Here is a 17,750-nt window from a genome sequence, read left to right as displayed (position 1 = left end):
GTGACCTCAGCTATGACATCATAGACGTGGGGGCAGAGATGGCTCTCTCCTAGCTTACCTCAGGCCCTGTCACCTCCACATGATATCAGGGAAATGAAGAGACTACGTGAAATTTTACATTTAATTTTTGGAGACCTTGCCCCCTTCATTTTCTCCTATTAATTTTATAAGCCACCCATTGATCTTTAGAGGGAGCCCCGAAGCAGAGTCCACCTACTGTTCTGAGTTTCAAAAGAGGGCCTGGGAAACCTGACTTGAAGATTTCTGTAAGGGTAAACATTTTTGTTCTGAATTTCAAGAATTTCTGACTTAGAAAAAAAAATGGCCAAGAAATTGGCGAATGATGATGAATATTAACGTGAAGGTTAATGTGCCTAAAACTCTAAGCAGCAACAGGACCAAGGCCCTGCTGCTTCTGGGTCTAGACTCTCAGGAGGCTCAGCCTTAGAGAAGCACTGGGTCAACGTGGAGCATTGTCAGCAAACAGAACGCTGGCATGGATACAGGAAGATGGTCTGAGGTAGAACATCATTCCAGGGCCCCTAATCTGCCTAGGTGGTAGCGGGGGTGGGGGTGGGGTGGGGGGGGAGAGTCAGGAAGTCTCAGCAGTAATGACCAGCTATCAGGAGGCTACTGTTAACGCTGCTTTCCTCTGTCAGTATTTAGAAGCTCATGCTGTATACCACTGGGTTGAGATGTTGGTAACTGCAGAAGGTACCCACCACGAGCAGCTGCTTTGTAGCCATCAGTGAAGTTTGGGTAAGCCATCAGAGAACGCCCACATATGGGCAGTGATGGAGGTGCACACAGCTGCCTGTTACAAGAGAACAACAGTAGGAGAGCTCTCACACAAAGGAGGAACCCGTCCTCTCTACCACTCTGGCGATAAAATCCTGTACCTGGTAACCTCATAATTTGATGTTTATAACTCCTGGCTTTTCTGTTCTGATGTGTCTTCTATGTCAGTCAACAAATATCCTCTAAACCCATAAACCCAGTGTATTCTCCCAGTTAGAATCTGTTCTTTGTTGTCAGGGGCATCTCTGTCTATATACTGAAGGCCTGGAATCAGCCATAGGCCTGAAGACAGCAGCAGGCCTAACATACATGCCTGCTATCAAAAAACCTTGGGTCTCTGTGGAAAAAAACACTAGAACAGATGGCTAGAAGCTATTGTAAACAAACAGCTTTGGTAGATAGTTGCCAGGCTCTAGTCATAGACCTTGTAGATAGGTGACCTTGGTAGATAGTACCAACTTAGATTAGGTCAAGTGAATCATAGGCGGAGTCATAGTGTCCTGTCCTCTGAACCTTCACCCAGCTGACACTCTGTTCTGGAAAATATCTGTACTCCCCCTGAACACCTACGCTCCTGCATCATCCCCTTCCCCACATCCTGCCTTTTTGTGTATATAACCCGTGTGTGAAAAAGTAAAAATCACGGTTTGATCAGCCTATATAGACAAGCGTCTTCTTTGCGTTCGCCTGCTCCCCATCTTCTCTTTCAGGTGACCTCCTCGGACCCCTGTTTAATGCCCTGCTGGTCAGGACACTTTGTTAGTCTGTTTGTAGTGATGTTTATCATCATCTGGGCACATAATGGTGATTCCATAGACTGAAATTAACGGAATCTGATCAACACGGGGAGCACTTGAGAAGATCCTTAGGGCTCCTTATTAGAACTCAAAGGAACATGCTATAAGCTCGGTGCTAAACTAGTGCCAGAGAAAAGTCCCTGCCTGGATCTAATTGCTAGCTCCCCCCGACCCCCACACACACTTGCACATGACAATTCAAAACAAAGAACTGTAACATCAGAATCATCACACTGTGTAAGACGTCAATCAGAAAGGCAAAAATCTCAGGCTCAGTCCACGTAGGACCGTGGAAGACAGCCTGGTTTCTGATTGAGCACAGGTTGGAAACTGTCGGAGACCCCAGGTGATCCTGAGGGACGTCATGAGTCTCACCATGCTCCCAGACTCCAGGCTCCTGTCAGGAGGCTGCAGGCCTCCATAGACTTGGGTCTTTTCATCACGTAGGACAACGCCCCTCCACAGGTAGAGGATGTGACTACAGGCCACAGAGCCTCAAGACAGATCTTCATTTTAATGAGATACCTAAAGGTCAGAGGGGCGTGGCCAATTAAGCATTCCTTCCCAGACCCTCCTCCCTGCAAAAGCTATTTAACCTCAGGCCTGCCCTTAGGAAACTGGGGTACAGCTTTCATCTACTTTCCACCATGACAATAAACATTTTAAGACCATGGACTGTTTCTCTTCTTTGGGATTCGCCGCGGGGAACAGTGGAGCAAACCTTTGTCTACAGAGCCTCCCTCTAATCTCCTGCAGACGATCTCTCTGCATTCCCAGCCACAGAGACCACCAGCCACCCAAGCCAAGTGAGCAGCCGTGACCCAGCCAAGTGAGACTCTCATCCCTGCGGGACACAGCCAGAACTTCTCTCCCTCCCCACTTCGGCTGCGGGCCAATCCAGTTTGTATGCCCCCACTTTGTTCTCGGCCCTTTGGAGGCACCCCAGCGGCACCTGGGGACCCGGGAGCCTGAAAAAAAGCCTGTCCCCGGCATTTTTTGGCCTGGGGACTCCCAAGCCAAGAGCTCTGGGTCCCTGAAGGACCTCAGTCTTCGGTCTCCCACTTCTGAGTGAAGTCTTAAGTCTTCACATAGCTCGACGCCCGCCCCACACCGGCGTGGGGAGAGTATAGTCAAACTTCCTGCGCCTCTGTCTCCACGAGTGGCCCTAGCCCCATGGCGGAGACAGACGGAACCCACACACTCCAACCCAACAACTCCAGACCTATTAAACCAAGAACTCTAGGGCTAGGGTGCAGCAAACAGGGTCTGACCGTGTGCTCCAAGTCTTAGATGCTTCCTAATGACCTCCTGGGCAGTGCTGCAGCTGCTGGCTCAAGACCCACAGCCAGAAGCATTGACCCCGTCGGCCAGGGACCAACAAGTACTTGGCTTATGCCAGAGTCTCTCTAGTGAGCTAGGCAAGCCTGCCTCAGATCGCTGAGATCATGACCCTCCGGGCCCTGCTTCTGGCATTAGTACAGATTTCGGTTGACGCTCTCTCCAGCCACAGTGGCACTAACATTCTGTCCTAGAGAGAAAGAACTGTGGTCCCACCGAGCACTATTAAGGCAAGAGAAGGTTAGGTGTGTAGGAGTGCAATTCTGTCTAGGTGTCTTGGGGTCTTGTTACTGCCTTGGCTGGTAGGTCTCAGGAAAGTTATGTGGACACACCTCCCCAGGGTCTAGCCCAGGAACAACTGCCAGGGACATTCTATTCTCTCCGTCATCTAGAGACTTCCAAAGAAGTTGGCCAGATGCCCACACTGTCTTCAGAGTCCACTTATCAAAAGTTGCAGAAATGCAGAGAGGAGGAAGATGCCCCAGGGGCTTTGAGTGAGCTTCCGTTTTTTAAAGGCCACATCCAATTACCTGTGCAAATTGCCTTTAGCCTCAATCTGAAATTACTCACCCCCAGTATCCACACTGGTAATCTCTAACATTGTACACCGAGTTATGGTCTCCACCTGGATGGTTTTTCTTCGGTCTGCCTTACACTTGCTCGTGCCCAGAGGGCGACACAGAATGATCTGTGAGATTTCCCTCACCGTCCGGTACAGCTTGACTCTTCCTTCCCTGAGCTCACATGGCAGTCTTGCTGCACGAGTGTAAAACAACTCCTTCCATCGCATCATAGCTGCCGGCGGACTTTCTCCTGTCGCTGTGTGACAGGTGTTTTAGAAGCAGAGTCTGTCTCGTTCATCTTTATATCCCAAGAACCTGGGGGGGGGGGAGGGTACGGAGGGGGGGAAATCATTGTGCTTAAACAAATGTGTTTTGTCCTTGATTGAGATAGAGAACTTCATAGACTTCAAAATCTGTAACTCAATGAGTAGCAGCCGCGAACAGTAGTGCCTGAGAGCTTTGTGTGCTTTGTAGATATGGGCTGAAGTGAAACACTGAAAATCTACATGGTAAAAAACTCAAAAATGTTATTTAAATGTAAAACTCAGGGAGGTGCTTGTTATGACTGTGGCTATTCTAGAAACGAGAAAATGACTGATGGAAGGCCAGCAGCTTACACAGGGCCAGACGGTAACACACACAGACACACACACACACACAGACACACATAGATATAGACACACAGACACACACACAGACACACACAAACATAAACACACAGACACACACACACAGACACACACAGACATAAACACACCCACACAGACACACAGACACACACAGACATAAACATACACACAGACATAGACACACAGACACACGCAGACACACATACACAGACATACACACAGAAATAAAGACACACAGACACACAAACACACAGACACACAGTTACAAGCACACAGACACACATACAGACACACACAGTAACATTCATAGATACACACACAGAGACACACAGAAACATGCAGATGCAGACACACACACACAGACACATGGCTAGACAGTAACAGACATGCAGACACAGACACACACACACACAGCCACATGTTCAGACAGTACCACACACACAGACACATAGACCCAGACACACACACACACACACACACACACAGACATACAGACACACAGACACATAGACCCAGACACACACACACACACACACACACACACACACTGACACTGAATTTTACGTAGCATGTGAAGAGCAGAGTCTGTTGTCCAGACTTGATGCAAATGTCTGTCAGTCTTTCTGTACAGTCACATGTGACCTGCTCATTATTCATTTGGGTGACTTCTCAACTCCAAGTCCTCTCACTACTTAGGTGACTACCTCTGTCCCTCTATGTACAGGTCTGTGTTCCTGACACAAGGTCATCTTCAATGCTCTGACTGTGTCTTGCCTCTGCCTCTCTAAGATTGTCGACAGTTTTTTTTTTCAGTGTGCTATGGCTTCTGTGATACTGCCTGTCAAAAAAAAAAAAAAAAAAAAAAAAGATTTAAACTTCAAGTAATGGAAACTTGTCATTCTGAAGATCTGCCACCAGGGGGCAGTGGGGGCCTAGAAGGCTGTCTGAAAGAGAAGGAATCTTTACTCTCCCGGGAGCCACATTTATGACCTTCACTTTGCAGTTCTTAAATCAGTAACAATGGTTACACAACACTGTACTTAATAAATGATTATTTTTAAATTTTGAGATTATGATCACATTTCCCCTTCCCTTTCCTTTCTCTAAGCTCTATATCCCTCCATACACTCTCTCTAATTTATGGCTTATTTCATTCATTTTTGTTTGTTTGTTTTTTCAAGACAGGGTTTCTCTGTGTAGCCATGGCTGTCCTGGAACTCACTCTGTAGTTCAGGCTGGCCTCGAACTCAGAAATCCGCCTGCCTCTGCCTCTGCCTCCCAAGTGCTGGGATTAAAGGCGTGTGCCACCACTGCCCGGCATTTCATTCATTGTTATTACATGTATATACGTGCATATATGTGTTCAATGTTATGTTGGGTTGACCACTTGGCACTGTGTGCTCTTCCCTGGGGAAACCACTTCTGCTCTCAGATTCCCTGGTTCTCTCTGTGTTTCTGTAGTGAACATGGAAGGCAGCTACTGACAGCCAGGCTAGGAGAAGCAGCTAGGAGAAGCAGCTAGGAGAAGCAGCTAGGAGAAGCAGCTGACATCCGGGATAAAAGATAAGACCAGCCCAGCCAAGGCTGGGAGGAGATAACCAGCAGAGGAGCCCTGCGTATAGATTAAGAAGTGTGACGTTTGCAGTAAAGTGTTAAGGATGGATAAGGGTAGGATAGAGTATAAGAATCCTGATCAGAGAAGGAAAGTCGGTCCAAAATGACCTGCCTGTGAACTCCACGCCGGTCTGGACTCCACTCAGCCCGACGAGTGAATGAACGAGATACAGACCACCAACTGATCATCAGTGGGCCCAGAGAACTGACCTGAGCCATCAGAGCAAGACTCGCTGAATGCAAAGAGGTGATCCTGAGAGACGTCAGAGCCCGAGCCTGAGACGCGCTGGTCAGGTCTTGTAATGACGTGTTATCTATCCTTCTGTTTGGAATACTAGCCACAGCAGTTACATTCTTTTGTCTGTGTGTGATAGTGGAAGAGGAGGTCCGCTCCTCAACCACAACAATTGTGTGTGACCCCGAGTGTGGAATTAAAGCATTAGAAAACCAGTCTGACGGCTGCTCGTTGCCTTATTGTCTACCCCAAGGGCACCTCCTGTCAGAACCAACTGGCAGTCTAGGGGAATAAGTGCTCAGGACAGTTTCCATCCACAGGAGCAAACCTACCATTGTTCCTCTTGTTCAGCTCACCTGTGGGCAGCCATGTTGGTGAGACTCTGGGCGTAGCTTCAGACGCCACATGCTCACCGTAAGTTCCTTGGTCTCTGGCACAGACTTGATGTTAGAAAAGGTGATGTAAATGTTAAACAGGAAATCAAGACATTTATGTATTTTTTTAAATTGATCCTGAGCTTTTTCTAAGTACATCTCACCCTTCCTGATACTAAAAAGAGATAAAGCAGAGGGGAGTGGCCTGGCCATTTTACTCTCAGCTGAGGAGGTTTGGTCTGTTGCTGTGTATTGTAATGCTAAACACTGGCCCCTGGGTCTGCTTGCCCCCAGGGGATGAGGAAACTCCTGCACACCAAGTGATGTTTGTTCTTGCTCCTTAGTTTTAAACTATTGGTTAATACAGATGTCTACAGACCAAAGCTGGGTAGATGAGAGGTAGGGGGGGCTTCATTCCAGGGCTCTGAAGCAGAATCCCGAGGAAGAGAGGAAGGAGGAGAAGAAAAAGGAAGACATGGGATGGGTGGATGGTGAGAACTGGCCATGAGGGCTGTTCAGTTGGAGTAAGAGCAGCTCAGGCAGAACACGGCAAATCATATCTCAGGGTTATACAGGGAGGTAGACAGAATAGCATAGAGCCTGATATCTGCCCAGCTCTAGTTCTGTAAGGCTTATTATAAATATAAATTTTGTGTCTTTTATTTGGGAACTGAATGATCTAAGGTGGGGTAGAAACCCCCAATTAATATTTACCACAACAGCTGTCAGATGTCCTTGGCCGAACCTCTCACCTCCCAGCCTGCCTCACCTGCCCACAGTTGCTGCCCCCCAACCCCTGCTTCCAGGGCAGGGACAAACGGACTCTGCAGACAGACAGGTCTGATCTTATGGAGACACCATACTGATTTTGCTTTCTGTCACTTAGAACTCCGCTTTGCTTCTCTACAGTGACAGGAATTCCCTGGCCTCACAGCCTGTAAGTCTGTCTTAATTCAACTTTTTAAAAAAATCACTCCAGGTGTAAAATCTCTCTTTCTGTTTTTTTTCTCATATTGGCTACAAATGATTATATGCAGACATGTGTGATCTGGGATGTAGTGTATTTGTGGATAGATACAGATATAGGACATAAAACTTAGCTTTCACGCATGAAATGTGTGTGTGTGAGGCAGGTGCCACACAAAATACTTTAGATGTGAATGAAATTGAGGACGAATCCTGACTCTTCACCGGCTGTGAATTCCCACTGTGGGGCTTTGGATAAATAGCTTAGTTTCTGTGACCCTCTGAATCCATATTTACATGTGTGTATATGAGGCCGACGTCAGCACTTCCCTCTTCCAGGCCAAGGCTCTGCTCTGCTGCTGCTGTTTGTCTACAGCTGTACTGGTTTACTCGGTTCACCAACATTTATATCTGCAGTGGTTTGAATGAGATGCCACGCTCCCTCACGCCCCCATAGTCTCTGAACACTCGGTCCCCCAGCTGGCTGTGCTGTCTAGGTGCTAGAGGAAGTGCATCACTGGGTGTGGGCTTTGAGGACAAAAGCCTCAGGCCACTTCCAGCTCAGTCTCTCTCTCTCTCTCTCTCTCTCTCTCTCTCTCTCTCTCTCTCTCTTTCTCTCTCATGTTCTCATGCACTCTCTCCATCTTGCTCTTGCTCTCTCTGTCTCTCTCACTCTGTCTCTGTCACTTTCTCTATCTCTCTGTCTGTCTCTCTCTGTGTCTCTGTCTCTCTTTTTCTCTCCTCTCTGCCTCTTTCTCTCTCTCTCCCCTCGTGCTTGCTTTTAGCGTACTCTCAGCTTCCTGCTCCAGCTATGATGCCGCTTGCCACTGAGCTTCCCATCGCAATGGACTCTCATCATGGCACTGGACCCTCAAGCCAAGTTAAACTCCTCCAATGCGTTGCTTTTGGTCACGGTGTTTTCTCACGGCAACAGAAAACCAACAGACACAATACCATTTTCATTATTGAGTTTAATCTGGACTCCCCCATTTCTGGTGGAACCCTCACAATCTCCCCTTGAGCAGAGGAAAATTGGAACAATGCCACAGACAGAAGGTAACAGAATAAGGACACCAATCCCTACAGGCACTGCAGCTACTCCTGGGGTTACAGATGATAACCACAACTCCAGGCAGTTTATACCATGGGCCATGCCCAGGGTCTTTATCTCCTGTGAAACATCCTTGCCTTCATATTGTAATCGCTATGCCTCCCCCCAGAAAGGCCAATGACCATGTCATGAATAGCAATGCCTATAAGGTGATTCCCAAGGAGAACCAGCAAGGCTTCCCAGCTGCTGATGGATTTTCTTCTTTCAGCTCCATGGCTGCCTGTCTCATTCCCAAAGTACACCGGGAAGACTTAAATAATCTAAACGAGAGATTCATTTCATCAGCAGCCAATATAACTCACAATCACGACAACAGGCTATATGATTGCTGCTACCGTTATTCATGCTCAGTACACAGCACATTGCGTGCATGGCTTACAGCCTCAGCTGCTGCTGACCCTTGATTGTGGTTCATAGATGAAACATGTAGTTCTTCAGTGTAAAACCTGGTCTCTTGTGGAGCAACATCCAAGGGCTTACTTGGATATCAGATCTATTTACAGCGGCATCTAAACTCTGTTCCGGTTGTCTTGCCCACAAATGAATTCAAGTGACTTTTGAGCAGCTGGTATATCAAAATGCTAGATCCAATGTAGATCCATAAACTGGAGCTGGATGCCACTTACAATGGTGGCTGCAAAGAGCCACCGTCTCATCATAAATGTTTTCATTGTTTAGTCAGGAGGTCATCAAGTGAGTGTCATGGAGTGAGACAGCTCAGTATATTCTGAACAACCGATATGTGGTTTGAGTGAGAAATGTCCCCCGCAGGACTGAGCATTTCAGTACTTGGTCACTAGTTGGTGTTGCTGTTTGGGGAGGTTTAGGTGGGACAGCCTTGATGGTAGAAGTATGTTCCTGACAGCATTTGAGAGCAAAAGCCTTGTATCGTATCTGTTTCCTGCTCATGGGTGAGATGTGAACTCTTAGCTTCTGCTTGCTGCCATGCCAGGGTGGACTCTTACCTTGAAGGAACCATAAGCCCAAATAAACTCTTCCTTCTATAAATTTCTTTTGGTGTTGGTGTTTATTACTATAGAAAAATAAGCAATGCACAGCTTTCAGAGATTTCTATCCTTAGACACAATGTCTGGAGGGGTGGTTCCCTGGAGTCTGTACAGAACACACCCAGACACCAAGCTCTCAGCATGGAGGAGGATTATTACCTGAGAGGAACAAGCAATGGAGGTGGGTGGGCTGCCTGGAGGAGACAGCAGCAGCAGGTGTCTCTGTAAGAGTGGCTTTTAATGAGGAAAAAGGACGTCTATGCTAGAAAGAATTGATGAGTCCTGATTGGACAGGCTAGACAGTGTAGCTGAACCATGAGTTTTGATTGCTGGACCTTGATGCTTAGTCTCAGGAATAAGTCAGTGGCCAAATAAGAAAACAGACATTGGGGTAGCTGGAGGGATGGAATTGAATGGTTTAGCCAGGGAAAGAGAAGCGGTTTGGGCCAGATCTGCCTCACCGTGTTTGCCAGGCTCAGGCCTGTCAGTGAGTCCTTCAAAATCTGTGATGACAAGTCACATCAGAAGAGGTCTTCACAACACCACAACACATACACAGGGCACTCTCTAAAGGTCTCAGCTGATGTAGAAGTTAATTCATTGCCAGAAGAGGTTTTGTAAAGAAAAGGGAATTCTTATCGGGTCACATTTCCCGATGTAGACTTCTGATACTCGAGTTCTGTCTACCTTGCCATAGTGAGTTATATCTGTTGTCTGTTTCATAAAGTAGAAAATCGAAGACAAGCACTCACAGATGAAGAAAGAGATGAACACCCTCCGTTGACTCCACCTCTCTATGTAAACATGTCTGAAGTTAGATCTGGTCAATATTTACACACAGCCTATCTTTATCTTTAGAGATAACACCAACTTCTCGTCCTTGCATTCAGATGGAATCCTGATGTAAGCAAGTCCATTGGCCTTCAGAGACTCCTGAAGAGGCCTGATACTTGGAAGGACATTATAATAGATGCCTTTAGCTTCCTAGTGCAGCAGTGGCACAGAGAGCAGCCTCACCCCGTGCCCTGAGACAGAAGGGAGGACAGGCTGGGGAGCACTCAATGTCACTAACAACCATTTCATCTTGGGCTACAGAAGGAAGGAAAGTGATCCCAACAGCTTTCCTGGACTTCAAATTCCGGCTGCCCTTTGGTTGGCTGGAGCCTGTGTGCGGCCGCCATTTTCCCTCCTTCAGTCTGTAACCTTAACGCCATCTGCAACGCCTTTTCCCAGGGCAGGTCCTTTCCCTGCATGTCCAGAGGTTTCAGAGATACTTTGGGAGGGCATCCTGTTGCCACAGAAGCTGCATTCTGACTTCAGTATTGGAGGGAAGTCAGTCAGGCATGGTGCAAAGAAACCTCGGGACCCGAATCGCTTATTTTGGAAAAATAACCTGAAACAAATATAGCAGATATAGAAGAGTTGAAAATGTCCACATTTGATGATAATCAAGTGTGGTTCTAGGAAGTCAAGTTAGAAAACATTGAAAAAGTAGTGAGAGACTATGAAAGGAAAATTAACTCCAGAGAAAGTAAGATTAACCTACCAAACTGACTTCCTAAGAGAAACGACATTAGGCGAGAAAACAGCTTTGAAATAGATGTTTTTAATTTATTTATTCGGTCAGACATGGTGGTGAACAGTACTTGAAAATCAGAGGCAGGTAGGTATCTATGAGTCCCCCGTCAAATAGGGTTATATAGTGAGACCTGGTCTCAAAAATAAAATTATCTGTTGGGACTGTGTCCTTTATTCATTATACACCGTGCATGTGTGTCATCACCTATAAAAGATTACAACATGATACATAAACAAAATGATAAAAACCATAAAATTGAATCTGCATTATAGGGTCTTAAAATGCAGAGGTGACCATCACTGGAAGGAACTCCATGAACAGAACCCTGAAGAGACACTTTCAAGATGAAAAGAGACTCTCCCCAGGGGTTACTCTCCAGCCAGACGCCCTCTTCAGCTGGGTCTAATTGGTATCAAAGCCTTCCACTGAGATCTCTTGGTTTAGCTCCTGAGTTTTTCCAATTCTGGATGCAGATCAGCTGAGTATAAAGTAAGTGAGTATGTTGATATAAGTGCAAATTATCACCAACTACACAGTAATTATGATATACAGTACAGATTATTATATATAGTAGATCTAGAAGTACAGCATTAGGGAGAGGATTTAAAACACACCGTGACTCACTTAACCTCAGTGGGAATCCCCAGGGGAATCATTTAGTAACCCTTTTAAGCCGAAGAGCACAGCTTTGTCCCAGGAGGTGCTTTCTAGCATCCAGGAGGCACAGCTGTCCCCTGGGCTTTCAGGTCATTGCTTCTCTGTCCCATTGGCCACAGTGGCTCATCTAAATGGCTGGACCTGAGCCTCCTTTGTTAGGACGGTGCCCTTAGCAGTATATTAACAGCCAGACAGAGACGGTTGTGTAACTGTATGAAAACTTCGCTGCAACACTGTTTAGGAATTTGAAGTCTAAGGTTTTTCCTTTTCTTTGTAGTTAAATCTACAAAGGGGTCACCCATGCTGCCTAAGTCCAGAAGGGCTTATTGAGGGGTGAGTGCTCCTCTTTACACACAAAAGATTTTTAAACAGTCCCTGAGATCGGATGGTCGTACAGTTTCTTTTGAATTTCTCCTGCACTCAGAGACATGCCAAACACCCTAGGAAAATGGGACACATCCGCACAAGGACAAGATGGAGCACGGTAATGCCTGCCCCCTTACCCCCCACGATTTTCTCTGCTGCTTCCCCAGTGTCCACCACTCTGGATTTTCCTGACGTGACTTTCCCTGCCCTCTCTCCCTCTTGTCTGCAGTTTGGCTCCTGGGCTAGCAGGCTCTTCTCTGGTATGGAAAGTCATCTCTGTTATGTAAGAAGTTTGGTTTGCTCCTCAGGATAATTCCTCCTCTTCTTCTAAAGAAAATTCAACACGAGTTAGAGGTGAGGAGAAGAAAACTGTGTAACCTTCGCACCTCTGCTGCTTTTAGCACTAGACTCAAATCAGTAAACCCTGCCTCCCCCCATGGCCTTCCAGAGTGGTTAGCTCTCATTTTCACACATGCAACGGTTGTGATGCTGTCTGCAAGTTTACGGGGACTCGTAGGAGAACGCCATGCATGTACCAGGGGTGGGGTAGATGCGGACACCTGTGGGAAGCTTAGCGATTCATAAAGAATTCCAAACACACAAGGCGCAGAAAGTACCCATACATTTAACTATCCGTGTGCCTGCTAGTTGTAACCCCGAGGTTTGCGGCAGTACAGAACAGCGTACAAACCTTTCCAGTTGACAGACTTCTGTCCGTTGCCTTTGCTACATTTGCGCAAATGTAAGCGTGACTGTGTAAAATGCTCTGTTGGTCCCTAACTAGGCCAGCTCTCTGCGTAGTGAAGCCACAGGCCGTTCTCCCTGGCTCATCCATGTTGCCCATCTGCCCATCAACACATCAATTTTTATTTTGATATAATGCATCTTGAGCAACTTTGAGCCATTTACCAAACTAGATACTTTTGTGTGTCCCTTTCTGAAAATGCTTTTCCCAGCCAGGTCCATTCTGGAAAAGAGCCACTCACACTATGCGTAATTGTGACAACAGATGAGCAAACCGTGGCTGTGTTCTCAGAGTCATTTCTCCTGATAGCTGGGACTCGCAGTCTGAATAACCCAAGAAGCACTGAGAGCAGCGAACTCCAGCACCAGGTTACAAAAAAGTGATGCCTTTAATCCTGCGAATTTCACAAAGCTGTAATGTAGTGCGCATGCGCTGAAGTAGCTTTAGTTCAGGAGGAGCTCAATTTCAAAGTTGTCCCACTTGAAAAGGTCCTTGTAAGATTTTTTTTTTACTCTGGCCTTGATTATTTTTTCTTTCTTTCTTTCTTTTTTTATAAAAATATTTACTTTTATTTTATGTGCATCGATGTTTTGCCTGCATGTGTGTCTGTGTGGGGGTGTTGGATTCCCTGGAACTAGAATTTTGAATAGGTGTGAGCTGCTGTGTGGGTGTTGGGATTTGAACCTGGGTCCTCCGAAGAGCAGCCAATGCTCCCAAAAAGGGAGCTAGAGGCTCTGCTCCAGTGACTCAGGCAAGTAACCATTTTTAAGCACGCATTTTTAGGTGGTGCGAAACTCTAAGAAAGAGGGCCAGACACACGTCTGCTAGGTAAAGGAAGGAACAGCACCAATCTCTCATGTTCCAAAAGAAATGTCAAAGGCAATGAGGAACCACAGCACCGTCCCCGAGTTCATCCTGCTCGGGCTGTCGGCTGATACCCAGGTCCAGGCTCTGCTCTTTGTGCTCTTCCTACTCATTTATCTCCTGACCCTCCTGGGGAACCTGACGCTGCTGGTGGTGGTCAAGGTCGACCGCCACCTCCACACTCCCATGTACTTCTTCCTGGGACAGCTGTCCTTCCTAGACCTCTGCCACTCCTCGGTCACGGTGCCCAAGCTGTTGGAGAACCTCCTGTCTGTGAAGAAGACCATCTCAGTGGAGGGCTGCCTGGCTCAGGTCTTCTTTGTGTTCGCCACTGGAGGCACGGAGTCCTGCCTGCTAGCCGTGATGGCCTATGACCGCTATGTAGCCATCAGCTCTCCTCTGCTCTATGGTCAAGTGATGAGCAGGCAGCTGTGTGCAGGGCTGGTATGGGGCTCGTGGAGCCTGGCTTTTCTGGACGCCTTCATCAATATCCTTGTCGCTTTGGATTTAGATTTCTGTGAGGCTCAGAATATCCACCACTTCGTCTGTGAGCTGCCCTCTCTCTACCCTTTGTCTTGCTCCGACGTGTCTGCAAGCTTCACCACCCTCCTCTGCTCCAGCTTCCTCCACTTCTTTGGAAACTTCCTCCTAATACTCTTGTCCTACGTTCGCATCTTGCTCACCATCCTGGGGATCAGCTCTGCCTCAGGGAGAAGCAAGGCCTTTTCTACCTGCTCGTCCCACCTCACTGCGGTGAGCTTCTTTTACGGCTCAGGGCTACTCCGATACCTCATGCCAAATTCCGGATCAACTCAAGAGCTGATCTTCTCTCTGCAGTACAGCGTCATCACCCCCATGCTGAACCCCCTCATCTACAGCCTGAAGAACAAGGAGGTGAAGGCAGCCGTGAGAAGAATGGTCAGAAAATATTTGCAGTGTTTCAAATAAAAACAGAATCGTGGGGATGTGGGTAGCACAGTGCTGCACGGTGCCTGGTACTGACACTCCCGGAGAGCCCTCTCTGCAAGCCCTTTTCTTTTTTCTTACAGGTGGAGAGTTACTTCTCGGAATAATATCAGATTTGTCATACTCAGAGGATAAGATAAACTCGTAATCTAACAATTGCTCTTGTAAAGCACTGTATTTAGTCCCTATACACAGTCTGGTGGATACTGGTATTTTCTGCTCAGTCTGTATTCTTCCAGAAACCAAACTCGTTCAGTGTGGCTTCAGAAAGACCCTTCATCTTGGTGTCTCAAAGTTCTTTCTCAGCCCCGGTTGATGTTCACGCCTTTGGTCTGTGAGGTAGTAGAAAAGTAAGTGCAGAGCCGGTGCTAGATCACTTACGCGCTGAGGAATTTGGACCTTGAGGAGAGATTCTACGATGCAATGACATGTCTTCATCCCCACATGCTCACATTATGACATGTACTATGCTAAACGGTATGTCATCCCATGTAAGCTGTCCCAGCAAATGCATTGAGTAAATATGAGGAAGAGAAAACTGTCTCAGAGAGGTAAGTGATGGGCCTGGAATTTTGAGCCAAGCAGACTTCTTACCTGTTTCATTGCCGTATTGCTAATGGACCCTCCTGTGATCCTGGATCAATGAATGAATTGAGCTTTTTAATGTTCAACACTGTTTTCAATTATTTTAAGTCAGGATAAGATTTTGTCATTTTCAAAACAAAGGACCCAAAAGAGACATTGATGCCACAATAGACATACATGTAGACATCCGGGGACAGCCAGGACATCTGAAGTTGCTTATTAGACACATCCATGTCCCTAGAGACTACAGATGACACCTTAGGTTATTAGCCCGATGGTCAAACAACTGTGAGAAGCCTGGTGAGGAGAAATGATCCCCCAGTTTATTCTTGTTGTTAGACAAACAGCTCTGCCTCTCAGCTCAGCCCTTCCGGTGTCGGTGTGGAGGTGTCTCATTGTGAGACTGCCAACAGCCCAGCAAGTGACGGACAGAACCCATGTCACTCACCTGGAAGAAAAGGACAGAATTTCAGTAAAGACACCTTAGGCTGTGAAAGGTGATTGTGGGATAAGAGTTTCTGAGAGGTGTAGAGATGAAATAACTTCTTTCTCAGATTGCCTTTTTTTTTTTCTTTTTTTGACTTATTTACAAGCTGTCACTTGTCACCCCCCTCCTCCCTTTCATGTTGTGTCCCTCAGCAGTAAAGAGCATAGATCACAACAGGACAAAAGAAAACAACACACAGAGTGAGGGGAGGATGAGGAGGGAGGGAAGAACAATACAAAACCAGGACACTTTCTTGTGTCTTTATCACCATTTCAAGAATACTAAAATGGTCGATGAAGAGCTAAAGACAACTAAGAGCTGTCCAGAGGAGGTGAGGGGGAGATGGAGTCTTCTCTAGGCATGCACCCTCTCTATGGTTACTTGATACTGAGTGGTTGGCTGTGGAAAAGCTAATACAAGTATCACAACATCGAGTGGACTGAGCAGGTTGTCTTTACGTAGTCATTTATGTAATGACAGCATTGAAGGAAAAAAGAGGCCACAGGTTTGAAAGGGAGTTGGCGGATGTGAGAGGAGCTGGAGGGAAGAGAGGGAGAAATGACGTAGACACCATACACATAAGATGAAACTCAAAAGAGGCTTCACCCTGCTTATTGTCCAATGAATGTACTTTAAGCGTGGAAGTTATGAGTTGAGAAACTGAGAATATATTTGCAGTGCGTTCTTGTCACGTGTGCCCTTTCCAAATCATAACTACACAAACATGTCTGTCGCACAAACATCAGTCTCTTCCTGGTCAGCCTCAGCCCAGCCCTTGAGCTCAGTAACACTGCAGCCATGCTGGGTGGGTCTCCAAGGCCGATCTGCACTCTCTCGGTGAAGAGCGCACATGGGCTTTTGTCAGCTGTGTTGCTATGCACCTTCTATCTTCTGTTGCTGTGGTAAAGAGTCAAGCATACTCACTGCTTGATGATTTCCAGTATATAGGGTGTTGTGGTATTCTGTACATTTGTTTTTATATCTGTTATTGAACTGTATTCATGTCTTATTCATAGATACTCTTGAATTTTTAAAGTACATTTAATCATTTCATGTCTAAGGGTGAGAAGTTTTACATAATTTTGTATATCTCATTTCAAAGTTAATTTAGTGGTTAGGACCTTGAGAGTTGTTTTCTCCTGCCTGAGACGGATCAGAAAGCTGCTTGTGCTTCAGCAGTATGGATGATGGTTTCGCTTTGTGTTTGGATGAGCACCTTATCAGGAGAATTCTGTTTTAATCAGAGTTTGCTAAGAATTGGGGGGAGATTTTGTCAAATGTTTTTCTGCTTCTGTTGAGATCAAGGGTTATTTGTGTGCTTTCTTGCTGTGTAGCAGCCGTCACAGAGGAGATACAGAGGGAGCGTGTGTTCAATAAAAGTAAACTCACTGAAATGATCATATGAGTTTTTTTTTTACTTATGAACAATAAATTGCACAGTATGCGTTCTACTGTGCAGTTACTGCATTTACCCCGATCAGAGCACTAAAAGCTTAATTTATATTTTCCCTGTTAATGTTTTTCAACTAGCACACATAGTAACATGTGTTGTCACAGTGTTTTAACATAACATGCTCTAGTTTATCCCCCGCCCCCACTACTCTTCCCATCCCTTGATTCCAGGCTCCTTCTTCTCCTCCCCAATAGCTCCCCTTCTGATTTCTCTTTTTAAAAAGAAAACCCTTACACGTGTTGACTTATTTAATTTGTGTGCATATGCACAGAAGTCAGATGACCACTTGTGAGAGTTGGTTCTCTCCTTCCCAGGACCAGATGGTGGTCCGGCTTGCCAACAGAGCCTTCGCTGGCCGAGTCATCCCATGAGTTTCTCCATCTGCCTCCACATTCTACTGTAAGCATCTGCATTTACCAGGCCAAGTTCACCTGATATGACCCCGAGGAATTAAACTATTCCAGTTGGCGGGTCCACAGCAAGGCTGAGGCTGTGGCCATTTTATTGACAGCAGTCAGACTTTGTACGCCTTTATCAGAAACAGAATATAATGGCAATCGAAGGATATGCAAAGGTTCAGAAGATTAATGCCCGAGACCAATGGTCCCGTCAAACT

General features: G+C 46.4%; 1 protein-coding gene across 3 annotated transcripts; it reads left to right on the top strand.

Annotated features, from left to right (window-relative positions):
- The first annotated feature begins 11,816 nt into the window (after positions 1-11,816).
- Positions 11,817-17,078, top strand: LOC117719237 (olfactory receptor 8S1-like). 3 transcript variants are annotated; one of them, XM_076912010.1, is made up of 4 exons: positions 11,817-12,152; positions 12,264-12,388; positions 12,991-13,147; positions 13,563-17,078. In XM_076912010.1, exon 4 carries the CDS (start codon positions 13,650-13,652, stop codon positions 14,589-14,591), a length of 942 nt encoding a protein of 313 aa, XP_076768125.1. In that variant the 5' UTR covers positions 11,817-12,152; positions 12,264-12,388; positions 12,991-13,147; positions 13,563-13,649; the 3' UTR covers positions 14,592-17,078. The 3 variants fall into 3 exon arrangements, with proteins under 3 accessions (XP_076768125.1, XP_076768123.1, XP_076768122.1); XM_076912008.1 differs by having other exon boundaries at positions 12,995-17,078; XM_076912007.1 differs by having other exon boundaries at positions 12,991-17,078.
- The last annotated feature ends 672 nt before the right edge of the window (positions 17,079-17,750 follow it).

This window comes from Arvicanthis niloticus, chromosome 13, assembly GCF_011762505.2.
Source record: "Arvicanthis niloticus isolate mArvNil1 chromosome 13, mArvNil1.pat.X, whole genome shotgun sequence".
Lineage (NCBI taxonomy): Eukaryota > Metazoa > Chordata > Mammalia > Rodentia > Muridae > Arvicanthis > Arvicanthis niloticus.
The sequence above is the reverse complement of the archived record's forward strand: the minus strand, read 5'-3'. Positions and strand labels throughout refer to the sequence as shown.

Bases quoted from the DNA above. Each gene is read 5' to 3' on its own strand.
- LOC117719237 (XM_076912008.1), top strand. From the start codon at position 13,650: ATGTCAAAGGCAATGAGGAACCACAGCACCGTCCCCGAGTTCATCCTG.